The 19,503-nt window shown below is 32.1% G+C and overlaps 1 protein-coding gene across 1 annotated transcript; it reads right to left on the bottom strand.

The window, feature by feature from the left end:
* Nucleotides 1–2,202: 2,202 nt before the first annotated feature.
* Nucleotides 2,203–14,590, bottom strand: LOC143083186 (uncharacterized). Its single transcript, XM_076259423.1, has 2 exons — nt 14,372–14,590; nt 2,203–4,829 (listed from the first exon to the last, which is right to left on the bottom strand). Exon 2 carries the CDS (start codon nt 4,811–4,813, stop codon nt 3,530–3,532), a length of 1,284 nt encoding a protein of 427 aa, XP_076115538.1. The 5' UTR covers nt 4,814–4,829; nt 14,372–14,590; the 3' UTR covers nt 2,203–3,529.
* Nucleotides 14,591–19,503: the final 4,913 nt, after the last annotated feature.

The raw sequence follows: 19,503 nt of genomic DNA, 5'->3' as shown, positions 1-19,503 counted from the left end.
GGATCCATATCTGAATTTTGTCTATACCCCTTAATCTTTCACTATGCCAAGTTTCATGCTTTTACCATAAAGTGATCAATTATTCTTATATCCGCTGGACTATTAATATTTTAAACCAAAACATTCTCCTGCGTCTTTCATAACACATTCGATAACGTTCAATTCATAGACAACAGTTTTATGAACCTTTATGAGGGTTAAAATTCAGTGATAATTTTTGGGGAAACACCTCTGAGTACAAAAGGTCACATGTTTATACCATTTGCAGAAACATTTCCAAAAGAGAAATACGTCTTTCCTGTATTATAATGAGAACACTTGGAGTATCAAAATCTAATGAATTCTCTTCTTGTCTAACCTTCTTGGAATTTCAATTTTGCCATAAATTGTTAAACTTTAAAATATGATAAACATTTTGTATAGGATTTTTTTTTAATCAAAACCAAAATATTTTCACAAAAAGATTCATATTGAATATGATTTAATAAACAGAGTAATTGGTGATTGGTGATATTTTCTGAATACATTCTCTCATGTAAGAAAAGTAAACACAATTTTAGTTTAGTTTTAAAACAATACTGTAGCAATGTTTAACTCTCCATTTTAAAAGGTTGTACATTTTTTGAAAAATATATAAATCAACTGTCTTTAACTTTAATTTGAATTTCTGGCCAGCTTGATAAAATACACAGGGTTAAAAATGGTAAAGGAGGAGTAATGATAGATGCTTTTTAGTCCCAACATCGCAAAAATGGTAAAATCATTTTGATATACCTTAATACCTTATAGAAAAACTATCTAAGGGCAAACTTGAATGGACATGTTCAATAGAGGATATCTTATGTAAATATTGTTTTCATAAGTATGGCTTAAACAATGCATAACTAATTTTGACATACTAGTATTTATGTTAAAACAAAGTTAAAACAAAGAATTAAAGATACTTCTGTTACTGGTGTTAATGCGGTTAACTCTTTGTTTTAACAATTTATCTAAATGTATACGTTTTATGACTGTACCAAGTCAGGAATATGACAGTTCTTGTCCATTCGTTTTTAATGCGTTTTGTTATTTGATTTTGCCATGTGATTATGGACTTTCCGAATTGATTTTTCTCTAAGTTCAGTATTTTTGTGATTTCACTTTTTAGATATAGATAAGAAACAGATATATTGCAGTTTTATCAAATATATAAAACTCGCATACAGATGTCTACAAAAAGACTCAATGTAAAAATAGTTATGTTTTATAGTTAGGCAAAGCTCTCACTTATAAATCAGTTGCATATCAATTGATTATGTTGAAAATGATGTGTGAACAAAACAAACAGGCAACTATGGTAAAAATATCAAAAATTGGGGTACAGCAGTCAACGTTGTGTTGTAATCTTAATCAGTATAAAAGCAAATACATGTGTAACAACGAAACTCAAAAAGACATATAGACAAAGCAAAGAAAGACAAGAATACATAATTTTACCATAGCTTAATGGCAATGACGGGATGTATAGGCGCAGAGCCACGCCATATGTAACAAAGCTAATCTGTAACAAGTCAGGAATATGGCAGTTGTTACTCATTCGTTTGATGTGTTTTAGCTATAGATTTTGCCATTTGTCGAGTGACTTTCCGTTTAGAATTTTCCTCGAAGTTCGATTTTTTTTATTATTTTACTTTTTATCTACTGCTTATATGTAAGAAAAACAGAGCAGAAACATAAAATTTATACTGAGTAATAAATCATAAAAATGAGGTTAATGTCAGAATGACATCCACAGCGTTAAATATTTCTATTCACCAAATGTAGTTGACCAAGTTCAATTACTAGTAGTATTAGAATTTGTTTTACCAAAAACACAAAAACTTAACTTTAACTTCTAAACCATGAAAATAAGGTCAAGGTGAGACCTGCCAGTTGAATATGTACAATAATTCCATACACCAATATATATATGGGTTCGAATCCCGACGAGGGAAGAACAAAAAATTTGCGAAAGCAAATTTACAGATCTAACATTATTGGGTTGATGTTTAGACGAGTTGTATAAATATATATATATATATATATATCTACCATACATAGTAGAACTATTGCTTATAGTATCTGATGAAAATATTCTGACAGGCAAGATGGATTTGCAAGGTACGCACAAACTAAATATAGTCATCCTATTGCTCATGATGAGAGAAAATTAACATTACGCAAACTAAACTATTTTATTCACTGAAGTAGTAACTGAACAATGAAAATGAGATCAAGGATAATGGACAAATGACAGACAGTAGTAACATAACATAAAGCATATATTTACAAAGAATGACGTATTCAGAACTTCCACCTTCAAATACATTTTACTTTTAAGCAAATAGTTAACGCCACCACTGAAGGCACCGGATCACTTACCCTATGTCGAGCTTTCCGTAGAAGTTGCAGGCACAATAAAACTGAATCTCGTTTTCAATTTACATATGCTTTTTGTTTTATATATGAAGAATATGCGTATTGTCAATATCCGCCATATGTGTTTTATATTTTATAATTATTGTTTAAATTTGACACTGAAAATAATGTTAAAATGTATGTTCTTTAATCAGTATTGCGTTTGAATAAAATTTTATGATACAAAAGGAATAGTCATTATGTTTTGAGGAATGTTACCTCATTTGAGGGACTGATACTCCTGCTTCCACTTAAAGCAAATAGGATGAACACAAAAATATCACGGATAAACTAAATAAAAATCGAAAACAAATGAAGTCGCGTACATGCATGAAAGGTCATTTGGCGAGGCATTGGAATGTTCACCTCCTATTAAAGTAGGATTGAAATGGAAAAGAGATCCCCTTTTTTATTTTCAATTAAATTATCTAGTATAAAACTTTTATACTGTATTGGGGTTTGATGTTCGATATACACAAAGTTTGATATATGTCCATTCGGAGTATGATCTGAACAACTGAACCTTATTCAAGATGGGTATAAAAGTTCAGACAAGAAGCCTTTAGAACATTCACTTTATTGTGGTTGTAAACGTAATTATAGGGTGGTTCATATATATATCCGAGATTGCGTTATAAACGTTTGTGTGCTTAATTCATTTTCATAAAAGACAATTCATTGTCTGGATGTCGGCCAAATATTTCAAGCATTTATTATTATTTCTGCAAAATACAAAAAATGGATCTCCTAAAAAAATGAAATATTTACCATACCTCTTTCTACATTCAGTAACGGCGGCTTTCGTGGTTAAAAGATATGTATTTGTCAAAGAATACATGAAACGCTCTGTCTAAATATGGAAAAAAAAGGATACAACTCTTTGAAAAATGAAGGCAAACTTGAAGTGATGACAAAGCCAGTAATAGCTCCTGACAAGTTGTCAAACAAGTATATGGGAATTTCTGAAAATTCCTTGTTAACTGATATTTCAAAAAGTATCTCAATTGATATACAAAGAGAAGAGAACAAAGGCATCCACATGTTTCGCAAAAGTAATATTTTGCTGTTTGTCAAAGATGCATACACTCTATTATAGTTTTGAACAACGATTATTATCGCTACTTTTCCCCTTTAATAGGAACGCTCTCATCATTGTTTCGACTTGCGTGAATACTATATCGCCATCGCTTAGTTTTTTCAAATACTTTTCCAACTCTTCGAATATATTAAAACAAGACTGAAAACTGTACTCTTGTATGTTAATCTCTGATATATGTAAAAATATTTCAATGACTAGATTAGCTAACCCTGCTTGTGCCTTGTAAAACCGATCAATATCAGCATCAGTCCCAACCATTGAATGTTCCCATACGTTTTTACTGGGAATGAAAATATTCGGTAAAAACTTCTTTCCTGAGGTTTCCTTTAAATATTCAAGTACTTTCAAAATACAAGAATGAATGCACCCATTTTCATTACAGTCTTCGAAATAACAGTGGTGTAAAATAGACGTTTTCATTGCATAGGAGTCAAAACACAATACCGACATCGTTTTACTAATAACCTTTAAAATTTTATAACACTTAATGTGGTGTTGACTCAGTTCACGAACCATATATAATTCAGGTCGAGTAAACGAAATTTGACAGCAAAAATGTTCGGAATATATGCTACAGTTTTTCGGAACAATATGGCAACCATCTTTCCTTACGTACTTGTGCAAAATAGATGGAACTTCCTGAAGGATTTTGTTCATTTCATCTTCTGGAATTCTTATGCATGGCATCATATCTACATCAATTAAACCGAAATCTGGATTGTTTTTCAAAGTTTCTTTCGAGAGACTTTCCCACACGACAGAAAGGGATTTAAAACCACCTCCAACTAAATGCAAATTTCCTAATGTCTTCGATATACATTTTTCAACTTCCTTACATGCGTATTTCATAACCATTTCGAAGTAATCATTAAACGAAGAACCAATTTTTTCTGAGCTATCTACTTGTTTATTTGGAGCAAAACAAAACTTTTCTCCTGAACAAAAGTCTTCCCAACGATCTCGATGGTGGGGCAAAAGGGTTACACATCCGGGACAGCTTTTCACCATTTTGAATTCCGTTTCAAGGGAGAGAATATCACAAACAACCATGTAATCAAATTCATATGGATTTCCTATTTTCGTTTCTTCATAGTATCCTCCTGCTGGAATGGCATCCGATATATATAGCCGTGGATCTTCCGAATCCATAAACTCGCAAATGCGTGTGATGGCGTCCCTTACAGCTGATTCTATCTCCTCTATCTCATTTTCATCCCGAATCCCAAACGTACATTTATTTTCATGTATGTCGAGTACAAATTTTTCTACAGACATCTCTTTTGCTAAAATTCTGAAAACAAAATATTTCTATTACTTATTTCCTACATGTGTATATATGTTTAACATTGCACTGATATAATTCAATTAGTGAAATAGGATATATGTGAAAACTTGATGTCAGAAATTATCGTACTTTTAAAATTGAACAATATGTTTATGTTCTATAGATCTCAGTGGACCATATGAGTATTTGGACCGCACGCGTATGGTCGGACCATATGAGTATATATACTCGTTTGGTTATTAACGGGCCGGACCATATGAGTATTTAAACCATATATATAGGTATTTCTTCAAATATGTATTAGAATTGTTTCAATAATACAGTTAACCTGATCTATAAAAAAAACCAATGATGGGTACATGAAATGTATTCATTTTATAATTCAAAGTCTATCCAAAACGGCACAAGTTTTATATAATTACAAGTTGTAACCCTCTGTCTTTCACGTATTGTATGAATCTGGGTGGTAATGTTTTCTGTTCCTCTCTATAGTGTCAATTATTTGATTCTTTTCCTGTCGACTTTTTCGTCAGTTAGTAAAACAGTTGACTTCTTATTCAACAGTTCATTAAGATGTTTTCCGACGTCGACATATTGCAATTCACTCGTTATAATAAATCGGTATTGACCATGGGTATAAAATGAGCTTACTATAGTTTTAACTAGTTAGTAAAACTATCGTCGTGTCATATGTTTTCGTATGTCATATGTTTTCGTATCATCAATATTTCATCGGTTTCGATTTCACACGCCTATATTGTGGCGGTTTTTTCGGTTTCTAAATTTTGTACAACACTACAACTTGACATCTTTAAAACATATTCAAAGTCGTTTTAAAAAACGCTAGAAAAAAATTAATAAAATTGACCAGATTAACCATTTTTATATAATGCCAAAAATATGCTTCACTAAAAGAGTTGTTGAGCAATATTCTGAGGGGTTATATGAAGTATAGCTATATCGTCTGCCTGTGGCGTGCCCGACATCGGATCTTCTAGACATGTGACTGTCATGTGTGTTTTTTTTCATTTTTATTACAAACGAGCGCGTTAAAATTATCATGGTATTTATATAAAATTGCTGTTCAAAATCCATTTATTCAATATTTAATTGACAATTCTTTTTATACATCCTTGATACACGAAGATGAAAACAGTCTTTACTTCTTACATTTAAACCCTAAATTTTAAAAACTGCATTTTGTTTTCCAAAAAAATCATTTCCTTTGTAGAAACCAAGTGTCAATCGGAAATAAATAAAAATGTAACAATTTCAGTCAAGAAACACCAACCTAAAACTATTTACTATTTATTTCTAGAACTGAATAGTATTGAATAACCTTTATTATGATTCAAGCGATCACCTGACTGAGAACAACGACTTTAAAAAATTCTAATTTCCGGATTATATAGACTATATAGTCATCTCCTGTCAGTGAACTGATCCAATTTTTGATTTATACGAAAACATATGACGCCGTTTTTTTGACATACGAAAATCGCAAAGTAATCGGAAACGGTTAAAAATCGTAGAAAGCCTTGACACAAAAACTAGATACATAAAATCATTAGATAGGACGTGTTTTTCAAATTTGAGTAAACACCTGAATAAAAACTCAACAGTGAAAACCGTAAGCAGAGAAAATTGTTATTAGTACGAAAACACATCACTTGATGATAATTGTGTGAAACTGCTTATTTTTATTTAGTTGATCTTATTATCATCATGATATAATAAAATATAATAAAATGACCTTTGATAGCGTCTTTTTGTTGACGTGACAACTAGAATGGTCATCCCTTATGAAGTGAATTAGCATTAAAAGTACACGTTTCAATTATCCGGACCATACGTGTATGCTCCAAATACTCATATGGTCCAGAACATTTATATAAAGTATGAAAAGCAAAGGACAGTGTCATAAGTAAAATCACAAAAATTCTGAACTTCGAAGAAAATTCAAAAAGGAAAGTATCTAATAAAATGACAAAATCAAAAGTTCATACACAGCAAACAGATATAACCTAGGTCATATTCCTGACTTAGTACAGACATTTTTTATGAAGAAAAAGGTGACCTAAACCTGGTTTTAAATCTAATTTTAATGCCAAATTAGATTTTTTATCCAATTTCACGGTCTATTGAACATGGAGAATGATAGTGCGAGCGGGGCATCCGTGTACTTTGGACACATTCTTGTTAACTAGCTTTACCTCTCACTTGTATGACAGTTGCGTCGAATTCTAATACGACGTGCTTCTTTAGCTTTGTAAACAACACTGTGATAAAATTCTCGATAAAATATACTTGGCGCAGACTCAGAGATATGCATAATAATGGCTGTTAAAATATACTTCCCCCGTAAATCTACATGTATTGGAACCTATTTGCAGATCCTTTGCCGATTTTATTGTTTTAAGAAGTGCAATTAAAAAAGACAAAATAACTTTTATTCTTATTCGTATGCATAATAAAAAGAAGTAATGCACAAGAGCTCGGAGAAATCAACAAAATAAAAATTAAATAAAATTCCGCGAAAGTCTATTAATCTTTTTGGCGCATTTAAGTCATTTCAAAACATGATGTCATACAAATGAACCCGCTAAACTTGAAAGTTTTGAAGAAATAGATAGGTGGCGCTGCTTACGATCAGCTGTTTTGAAACAAGCTCCGTACATTTTTCAATATTTAAATCGTTTTTAGTCATTTTTAATCTTAAAAGTCAGGTTAATTTATCATCTTTAAGCTTTTTGAGGATTGTGTGATTGTTTATAGAAAGACTTTCTGTGAATTTTGCAAAGAAAAAGACATATCTTGTAAACTTTTATGGGATGCATCCATAGTAACATCCGTTCAGAAAAAAATATCCAATGGCATTTCTTTTCTTATTAACCTGTGATTTATTCAGTTTGGAAGTGTAGAACAACAATTTTTAAGAATTCTTTACTTCGGTAATACAAAATTTTCCTAATATTTTATTTTTCTTATTTATTTTTCATTCAATGAGAAATTATCCACTCCGTTGTTAATAAACATTAATTGTGACGTCACCATTTTGTGTGTACATTCCACACTTCCGGTTTTAGAAATACAAACAGAAGAATACCAGTCAAGGTAATACTTTTCATTCACAAAATATTTGTGAACAACAATGTACTCATAACATACCTGTCATGTTAAGAAGAAGTCAAAGAACGAAAAAGGAGAAAAACCACTTCTCCCCTTCAAAAACAAATCACCAACGACAACATATAACTCAGATTTGTCCAGAAAGTGACACTGATAGTGACACAACAAACAATTTAAACGTAAATGTCTGTGAAAATAACAAACCAAACATACTAAAAGACTACGAAATATGCATTGGATGTGGCAAGGACAAAACGCACTCTAAGACTGATTGGATTGAATGCAATACTTGTAGATGCTGGTAGCACTGTTCATGTGCAGGTATCAACAACAGAGACTCTATTAAATATACTACATACCATATAAAGTATTCCTATGCATTTTGCATAATAAGAAAAGAAAATACATTTGAAAGAGCAACAAACATCACTAAAACAGTTAATAATCAACTGAATAATACAAACATAGTATATCCAACACAACAAACCACAGTAAATGATACCAATCAATCATTACAGCAGTCAATAAATATTACATGTAAACCTAAACAAAAATCATTCAAGGAAGAAACAGAGGATATTTTCATTGCTGACACAATCAAGGAACCTGAAAAGTGTAAAACCAGTACAGATATTAAAAAAGAAATTTATAAGCAAAAAAGAAAAGGGTTCGAATATAATTAAATTTTCATATAAACTTCCCTTTGGAGGAATTTCCCCCCATTTCCCATCTTCAGAAGAAAAGAAAAAGTTCAAAAAAGAGACGCTAAGGAAGTATTTGGAGAAGACATTGTGGCACATAATCCTGCAAATCATTTTCAAGACAAAAATATAATAGGTTTTGCTAAAAACATACCATTGAATTTAAAATTGGATAAACTCAAATCAGAAATTGAATATCAAACTGGAGGAAATATCTCTGAAATTTGTAGACTCCATTTTTGGGATACAAAACGTCACATGAAAGTAGTTAAAATCTTCTTTGACAGCCCATCAGATTTAGATAAATCCCTAGACATAGAAATTGCCAATGTTTCTACTAACATCACCAAGAAAATCAAAGTTGAATAAAAAAGAAACGTCAAGTTTGTTAGATGCTATAACTGTCAGTATCTTGGTCATTCTGCTAACCAGTGTCAGGATAAAAAACATTGTCACAACTGTGGATCAAATTCCTGTTCAGAAACTTTCTGTACAAAGCCAGCGACTTGTAGAAACTGTGAGGGAAACCATAAATCGTCATCGCCTTCATTCGCTTTATCAACCAACATAAATTTAAAAACTGTATTTAACCATATATATATATATATATATATATTCAACATGAAAATCCTTTTCCTAAATACTCAATCTTTTAAAACAGCAACTGGACTAAAAGAACTTTGTGAAAAATATAATGTTGACATCTTATGCATAAATGAATCATTTGAATCGGAAAAAATCCACTCTCATTTGGTGATTGGAAACCAATTACATCACCTAGACCAAACAAAGCAAGGGGGGATCTGCAATATTTTTAAAGCCAAACAATCATTTCATAGGACAAAGACAGGAAAATTTAGAATTAAAAGACATTGAAATGGTCAGTATTGAAGTAAATGTCTTTGGGTTCCGTACATCCCACCAGATAAACCAGAGTTGATGAAAAAGCTTTATACACATATTCAACAACAAAATTTAAACAATTTAATATTGGTAGGTGATCTAAATGCTAAATCCTTCGAATGGAACAATACAGTTGAAAATAAACATGGAGAACTACTAGAACAGTGTATGACAACAGCTAAGCTGATTTGTGTTAATGATGGACAGGCTACAAGAAGAGCAAGTAGTTCTGTAATAGACTTATTTCTAATTTCAAGGCCACTATTTAATGATGTAAAAAATTGTATAACCCTAACTCATGAAAAGGTACAATCAGACCATATTGCAGTATTGTTAGATTTTAATGCAGGAAATCCTCATGAAGAAAATACACCAGAAGAGGAATATTGGAATATCAAAAAATGTGATTGGAATGCATGGAAAGAAACAGCAAAAGAATCATTTTCAAAATTATCCTTTCCACAAAATGAAAATATAGAAAATAACTACAACCGATTTGAAAACTTTAACAAACGGTATGACAAAATGCATTCCCTTAGTCAAACCAAAGAAAAAGACAATAATACAACACCCTCCATGGTGGAATGATGATATCAGAGAAATGAAAGGAAAACTAAACAAAGCCCAAAAGAAATTTAAATTAAAAAGTACACCAGGAAATTTTGAATATGTTGCAAAAGCAGAAAATGATTTTGAGATGACAAAACGAGATGCCCAAAATAAATGGTCTGAAGACTTGTGTGAAAAAATTGGAGAAGCAAAATCTTTAAGGGAAAAATGGTCGAATTTTGAAAAATTAACTGAAACGAAATCTGAAAATTTAGTACATCCATTACAAGAAAATAATGGAAATATTCTTTTCACTGAATCAAAAAAATCTAACATCCTTAAAAATACCTTCTTTGAAGGTTACCGTTTAAAAGCAAATAATTTTAATGACCAATTCTATGATGACATCACACAGAAATACATCAGCATTAGTACTTCTAATCAAGAAAATACAGATAACATCAAGTACAATGATTATATTACAATGGAAGAGTTAGAAGGATCCATTTTTAAATTAAAAAAAGAATCAGCACCAGGTCCAGACTTCTTTTTTACTGAACTTTTCATCAATGGTGGAACCAATTAAATTAAATTTCAATAGTCACATAGAATCTACAGTGAAGAAAGCCAAAAAATCATTAAGAATTATAAGAGAAATCAAGGGAATAGCATTAGTACCAACCAATACACTTATTCAAATATATGACAGCTAAGTATGTTCAATTTTTAATTATGCTAGCAGCATTTGGCAATCGAGCACTGCAAGTCATCTTGAAAAATTAAATGAAATACAAATAAAAGGGCTAGCAATGTGTTTAGATTTACCATCTCACTCATCTCTTGAAGCATTAGAAGTACTTAGTGGAACATTACCAATAGATTTAAGAAGAGAAGAAATGGCCATCAGAGAGTTAGGAAAAATTAACTCATACAGTAATAATGTCCCAATTAAAAGAAAATTTGAAATTTGGAAAGAGGAGAAATATCCAGAAAAATGTATATCACCATTAGGAAAAATGTATCAACAAACAGAAGACATGAGAGATACAGAATTGGTTGATATAAACAAGATAGAACCACAGTATGAATACCAAGGTCTAGTATCAGTCATTAGAGCCCCTGACTACTGGCGTAACATAGGCAGCTCAAAATCCAGAACAACAGCCCAAATAGAGGAAGGGAAACAAATTATCTCTGAACAACTCAAATCTCAAACACCAAACACAGCAGTCGCTTTTACAGATGGATCATGTTTGGGAAATCCAGGCCCCTGCGGTGCAGGAGCTATAATCTACATCAATGATCAAGAAGAAAAATTAAAAAGACCTGTCTCTAACAAAGGATCAATCTTGCTAGCTGAACTTATAGCAATAAAAATTGTACTGGATCACATAGAATCTTTTTCAAAAGCGCAAATTGACACTTTAACTAATTTTCGGACAGTCAAACCGCATTAGGTATCTTAACTCTTAATTGGAAAAGTGACAGCTATCATCAAACCATTAACGAAATCAAAGGGAAAATAAAAAATTTAAACGAACATGGAATTTTAATCAACTTAAACTGGACACCAGGACATGCCAACATAAAAGGAAATGATGAGGCAGACTCCCTGGCAAAAGAAGCTGCTAAAGAAGCAGAAACAATAGCAGAAATAATTTTACAAGAGAGAATAATTTACAAGAGAGATTACTCTGTGACGTCATCACGACAAAGATTGAAGATTTAAAGTTTTCTGTTACGTGAACCATCGGAATTCGTATGATATTGTATTAAAACTGATTTTTTGAGGTAGGTTTTGTTTTATTTTCTATTCTATTGCATTATTCTCATAATTACCCATTTCAGCAAGTCAACATGGCTCTTAGTTACAAAATGTCAACTTTTGATTTGACGGAAGCTTACGAGAAAAACATGTAAATTAAAAATGACAAATGTTGGTTTTGAGAACTTAAAGAATTAAAAAGTTTTTTTCTAGCAGTTATTCTCGAAATAACCTACGCAAGTTACATATTTATAAAGATAGTTGAGCTTTATCTAACAGGGAGTAAAAAAGAACAGTCACATACACAGCATACCCACCCTCGCTTCAGTTTTTTAATGACCTATGACGTATTTGTCCTATTAGAATCGAAATAATTCATGGAAGCCATAGATTGTTGGAAATTGACACATGGCCTGGGCCGTGATATTCGAATTTTATCCTGAGCGTAACGCTCAGGATAAAATTCGAATATCACGGCCCAGGCCATGTGTCAATTTCCAGCAATCTATGGCTTCCATGAATTATTTCTTAAATATATATACGAGATACTAGCGGATGTGTTGGACTGACCTATAGTATGAAATGATTATTTGAAGCTGGCCATGCAGCAGGCATATTGCGGATATGATTGAAGTTCAAGTTTCAACTGTAATTTCGAAATCTAAAAAAAGAAACACTGTAGCCAACCGTCTGGCATTAAAATTGTGGGTAATGTTTTAATATATTATAATGCGACAAAGAGAAAATTTATAGAATTAAAGAATTTGATGAGGTAAAATCCAATATTGAACTTAATATAGTAGCTTTTTTTGTTTGTTAACGAACTGCATAAAGGGAATGAAGATGGACGTAGTCATGAATACCAGTTTTCTCAGCCGCCAGAAGTATGCAGTGAAGTAAGCACTCTTTTTGTAGTTGAGTCTGGTTCGAATAATATCAGATCATAACATCACTTCCAGCACTGAACTAATATTTGACAAAACTATACACGTCATTTTCTGTACATTGTAGAATACTCATTCATAGTGATGAAATCAAACGATAAATCAATGACTTGAAGATCCATTACTTTTTTTACAACAATATTCAGCAGACGCATAAAAACTTGAATAGGCTTAAAATGTATTGCTAACAAGGACCCCATGGTATGCCAGTCAGTAATATAATCAAATCTAATCAACTGCTTCGAAAATGTTGCAGTCCCCATCGAGCTTTTGATTTTGCCATTTGATTAGGGACTTTCCCTTTTGAATTTTCCTCTGAGTTCAGTATTTTTGTAATTTTACTTCTTCTTTTTTTAACAAAAATTAACTGTTTGTTATCGATTCGAATTACTTGAGAAGAGTTGATAATAATGCAGTGCTTATACTTCGTTAAAATAGCAATTACATAGCATGTTGAGACTACGCGGACAGAAACTCCGTCAGTTCTTGACTATGCATTTACATGTACTAAGAAAGTGTCACTGTGAGGGTTCCTCTTTTTTGTGTCAAAGAATAAATCTGCATATGAGGTACCAAGAATATCTATATATTAAACAATTTTCACAGTGCATACGTGAAAAACCTCCTGTTAACACAAAACATGAACATTATGATTTAGTTTAAAGAGAACTATAAAAAAAAAAAAAAGGAGATCGACAGCGCAGTGTTCGATTAGACACACCAAAATAAATGCTGGGACTCTCGAGTTGCTTGCTTCTGATATTCATGCAGTCCTAACTGAGTGGTAGTACCTTCGGGACAAACAAACCGAGAACGACAGTCGCTTGATGACGAGGTTTGAGAAGGATCAACAAAGAAATTGATGTGTTTGCCACAATAATAGACACGATATATTCAAAGCTGTGTTGTATGAAAAAGAAAGGGGCTTTATTTTCACAGACGTACTAGTTGACACCGATTTGGAAGTAATTGCATCTCGGCCTATGTTTTTTCTTGATCATTTGATGTTTACAGACGGCAGTGCCTAACATACAGTGTAAAAGTTATTGACGTGCTTGAAGCAGAAGAAACAACACTTCGATTTTGCGAAAGGACAAAATGGTTCATAAAAAGCAAGACATTGCTCGATTTTCTTGGTAATCATTAATAGTTTTCGTGTTTGAGGGTGGGAGACAAGAGAAATGAACGGGAGGAAGTAGAAAGTCAGTTGGGAGAAAGATAAAAGAGGCGAAAGAAAGGAGAAAGTCAGTTGGGAGAAAGGGAAAAGAGGCGTACATCCAATTTAATTGGATAGTTGTCTTATTTGCAATCATATCACATGTACATCTCCTTATATTTATATCGTTTATGAAAAATACATGCGATCTGATATTTCATACAATTATTTTTAACATTTGTACCAATAGGTATACTGCAGAGGATAACAAACAATTACGACAGTATACATGGTATAAATATTAAGCACTTTTTCCTATGACAAATACATTTTTTACGATTGTTCACCTTTCATTTGAGGACAATCTATAGACATAATCCAATATTTTATAGATAACATACCAGTCTGTTAGATAAGGACAAATTATGGCACCTCTCTTCTTATATCCTGAGTCAAAATGCAGATCTGCTGGCTATATAAAGCGAATGGCGGCTTGATTACCAAATTAAAGAAAATATTAAAAGCATTCAAATTACCACATTTACAACATTGGTAGTGTATTCATCAAGGGAAAATATTGCAGTTTCTGTTTCACTTGTTTCACTATGAAGATATATGTGAAAATCCCAATTGCTATTCTTATCAAAACAATGCCAATGGGAGACAACTCAATTCTAAATCTGGGAAAACCAACAGATAAAGTTTTTATTATTTAAAATCTCTTAAAGTCGTTCTTTAAATTTAAAAATGCATTATTTATTATGATCGAGAGAAAACTAATATGTGAACCCCTCACCGCTGTTCATCAATTAAAACTATTGTTGCTGATTTTTTTTTTATATTAGCGTTTTGGTGAGTTCAATTTGCTCGACATTCGTTTGTTTTCTATGTTATATCTCGTTATACATGTTTTTAGAACTTTTATTTGTCTTTTCGTCGGTTTTTTAGGTATCCCACGGCATTGTCATTTTGTTTCAACGTATGCGTTTGAATATCTCTTTGGCAACTTTCGCATCTCTTTTACAATTTGACAGCGTATACCAATAGCATTTTTAACTTTTGTCTTTTAATCAATACATATGATAGGAAACGCAATTTCGTAAAAGGCAAAACTAACACACTACTATGGAGAGCTTCCTTATATATTTGAACATAATGATATTACGGTTCGACAGTGTCGTCCATGGAAGATGAACATTCAAAATGATTGTGTGTACAACCTTTCAAAATATTTTGTATTAGAAAAAAATAAATAAAATGGCTATGGTTAATGCTAGCATTATAGAGATAAGAGTGAAATGTGTTTTTAATTAAAGGGTAATTTCCGAAAAGTAAATGTCAGTTGGACTTTGCTAAGCTCAAAGCTGTTATCATGGTTATGTACAGTATGTTTTACATGGTTAATATATGCAATATGTAAATCTTAATGTACACACGAAATATACAATTACTGCTTATCTTTTTATTGTATTATATATGTTGTGTATAAGATATAAGTTTGTACAAATTATAATTTGTACAGGGTTTTTGTACAAGTTATAAGTTTATTTTAACACATATACCTTCTTACACCTGATGATAAATGTTTAATAATTATCTTCTAAAATTCATTAGTTCAATGTTTTAAGCATATACTTCCACCTAGCATTTAGTGCTATTCTCTTTGTAATCAAACTGGAAATGAGGATACCTGAATGGTTTAAATTCTAATTTTAATTTTCTGTAAGGTGTATATGTCCGTCTGGCAGAGCTAAAATGACCCTGACATCATTTTCATTGTTTATTGTCAGCATCATGCAGTGTTAAGGTTTCTCGTTTACCATTAGCGATAAGACAACTATATTTTGTTGATTTAATGGTTGTAAAGTGTAGTACATGTCTGGCTAGCACTGTTCGCCTGTACGTGAACTCACATTAATTAATAGAACAGTTATAATGTTAATATTTTTGGTGATCATATACTGTGTATTTTAAAAACTATTCTTTGTCTTAAATGTTATGGCAAATGTTATGCATCAACACCCAATACTTTGCCTTTGACAATATTTTATCCCTTGTAACAACGATATGGTGTATATAACACAATAACAAGATAGGCAATTGTATATTTCGTGTGTAGATTATACTTTACATATTACATGCTAATTCCACTGTTTAATATGTATCACATGATATATCCTGTACACAATAATAGCTTTCAGTTGAGTTCAACTGGCATATACTTTTCGTAAATGATTATTTAAATTAATTTGAAACACCTATACTCTTATTCTCTAAAAAAAATTAAAAAAAAAAATTTAAAAGGTTACATACTGTAAATTCAGAAATTAATGCGAGGTTTTTATTATTGCGAAAAATGCGACTGAGTTGTAAACGCAATAATTTAAACTCGCATTTTGAAATATTTTATATGAATTTAACAGGATTTTTCTGAAAATCGTAAAAATTAAAATCGCATTTAAGTCTAAAATGAAAATATCGCAATAATAAATGCACGCAATAATTTCTGAATTTACAGTAGTACACAATCATTTTGAACATTCACTTTTTATAAAAGACAGTCTAACATTGCAATCATAATGTACAAATAGATAAGGAGAGGTTTTCAAAGTAGTGTGTTAACCTTGTCTTTTGTGAACTGCTGAAAGATATGCGAAAGATACCAAAGAGATATTCAAAGTAAAAAAAAATGACTATGTCTTGGCAAAAATTTAAAAAAAAAACGACGAAAAGATATACAACAATTCACAAAGCACAACATAGAAAGCAAAACAATGCGCAACTCCAACATTTGTTTGATGAGTTTCAGCTTTTGAATTCACCTTTTGATAAGGCGCTTTACGTTTTGTATGTTCTTCGGAGTTCGGTATCTTTGTAATTTAACTATATACACAATCCTTAATTTATTACCACAAATGAAGTTTAAATTTTAGTGGCGTCCCTTTTGCATTTTTTTTTTGGTTATGTGCCTTTATAAGGTTATATACAAGCAGTGGCATTAATTGTGTCCAATGGATACATTCTCTATTCCTTTCTGAAAAAGATCTGTGTAAATAGTTATCAAAGGTACCAGGATTATAATTTAGTACGCCAGACGCGCGTTTCGTCTACATAAGACTCATCAGTGACGCTCAAATCAAAAATATTTATAAACCCAAACAAGTACAAAGTTGAAGAGCATTGAGGATCCAAAATTCCAAAAAGTTGTGCCAAATACGGCTAAGGTAATCTACGCCTGGGATAAGAAAATCCTTAGTTTTTCAAAAAGTTCAAAGTTTTGTATACAGGAAATTTATAAAAATGACCACATTATTGATATTCATGTCAACACCGAAGTGTTGACTACTGGGCTGGTGATACCCTCGGGGACGAAACGTCCACCAGCAGTGGCATCGACCCAGTGGTGTAAATAGTTATCAAAGGTACCAGGATTATAATATAGTACGCCAGACGCGCGTTTCGTCTACATAAGACTCATCAGTGACGCTCAAATCAAAAATATTTATAAACCCAAACAAGTACAAAGTTGAAGAGCATTTAGGATCCAAAATTCCAAAACGTTGTGCCAAATACGGCTAAGGTAATCTATGCCTGGGATAAGAAAATCCTTAGTTTTTCAAAAAGTTCAAAGTTTTGTATACAGGAAATTTATAAAAATGACCACATTAACAAGGAAGTTATTAAACAAAGAGTTCCAAATGATCATCCCTTCTTAAATAGTTATCAAAAGTACCAGGATTATAATTTAGTACGTCAGACGCGCGTTTCGTCTACATAAGACTCATCAGTAACGATCATATCAAAATAGTTATAAAGCCAAACACGAGTTGGTTGAACGTTATGGAGTATCCGTTTCGCTGATGATATCAAATATGTTCCTAATGTCGTAATTACAATCCTGTTCTCTTTCCACGAAAGTGACCTACCGAATCAGACTTAAGGTACCGGGTTTGTAATTACATGAGCTACACGACTGGCACCACATGTAGAGCAGGATCTGCTTACCCTTCCGGAGCACCTGAGATTAACACCTGGTTTTTTTTTGGTGGGGTTGGTGTTGCTTTGTCTTTATTTTTCCATGTTGTGTTTTGTGTTCTATTGTTTGACTTTTTTTTTATCCATGGCGTTGTCTTTTTTTCTAAGTTAGAATTACACATTTCTAAACGTTATTATAAAGAGAAAAACAATCATTTTGAAAATTGAACAACAAGAAGTCACAACAGATTCTTGCATATGCAATAATGTTCCGTTTGCATATTAAATTTAAGTATTAAGAACAAGAGTGCACACACTGAAATGTCTCGCCTTCTTTACTAATCATTGATATTATGTTGATACTCCTAAATATAAAGCTTTATTACGACTGTCACATAAACTTAACATGAACCATGAAAATGAGGTACAGGTCAGTTGAACCATATGCCAGGCAGACATGTACAGCTAACAATGCTTCCATACAACAAATATAGTTGACCTATTGCTTATAGCTTATAGTTTAAGAAAATAGACCAAAACACAAAAACTTAACATAGAGCAATGAACCGTGAAAACCAGGTCAAGGTCAAATAAAACCTGCACGACTGACATATAGATCATAAAATATTTCCATACACCAAATATAGTTGACCTATGACATATAGTATAAGATATAAAGACCAAAACTCAAAAACTTAACTTTGACAACTGAACCATGAAAATGAGGTCAAGGTCAGATGACATCTGCCAGCTAGACATGTACACCTTACAATCATTCCATACAACAAATATAGTAAACCTATTGCATAAAGTATGAGAAAAACAGACCAAAACACAAAAACTTAACTATAACTACTGAACCATGAAAATGAGGTCATGGTCAGATGACATCTGCCCGCTAGACATGTACACCTTACAATCATTCCATACAACAAATATAGTAAACCTATTGCATAAAGTATGAGAAAAACAGACCAAAACATAAAAACTTAACTATAACCACTGAACCATGAAAATGAGGTCAAGGTCAGATGACACCTGCCAGTTGGACATGTACACCTTACAGACCTTCCATACACCAAATATACTAGACCTATTGCTTATAGTATCTGAGATATGGACTTCACCACCAAAACTTAACCTTGTTCACTGATCCATGAAATGAGGTCGAGGTCAAGTGAAAACTGTCTGGCGGGCATGAGGACCTTGCAAGGTACGCACATACTAAATATAGTTATCCTATTACTTACAGTAAGAGAGAATTTAACATTACAAAAAATCTGAACTTTTTTTCCAAGTGGTCACTGAACCATGAAAATGAGGTCAAGGACAATGGACATGTGACTGACGGAAACTTCGTAACATGAGGCATCTATATACAATATATGAAGCAGCCACGTCTTCCATCTTCTAAAATATATAGCTTTTAAGAAGTGAGCTAACACCGCCGCCGCCGCCGTAGCCACCGCCGGATCACTATCCCTATGTCGAGCTTTCTGCAACAAAAGTTGCAGGCTCGACAAAAATGTCTATTCAATACAACTATTTAAATGTTAAC

The sequence above is a fragment of the Mytilus galloprovincialis genome, chromosome 7 (genome assembly GCF_965363235.1).
Source record: "Mytilus galloprovincialis chromosome 7, xbMytGall1.hap1.1, whole genome shotgun sequence".
In the NCBI taxonomy this organism is placed as follows: domain Eukaryota; kingdom Metazoa; phylum Mollusca; class Bivalvia; order Mytilida; family Mytilidae; genus Mytilus; species Mytilus galloprovincialis.
This window is presented reverse-complemented; position numbering and strand designations above follow the sequence as displayed.

What these genes read in the sequence shown, in the direction of transcription:
- LOC143083186 (XM_076259423.1), bottom strand. Translation starts at nt 4,813, where the DNA reads ATGTCTGTAGAAAAATTTGTACTCGACATACATGAAAATAAATGTACG.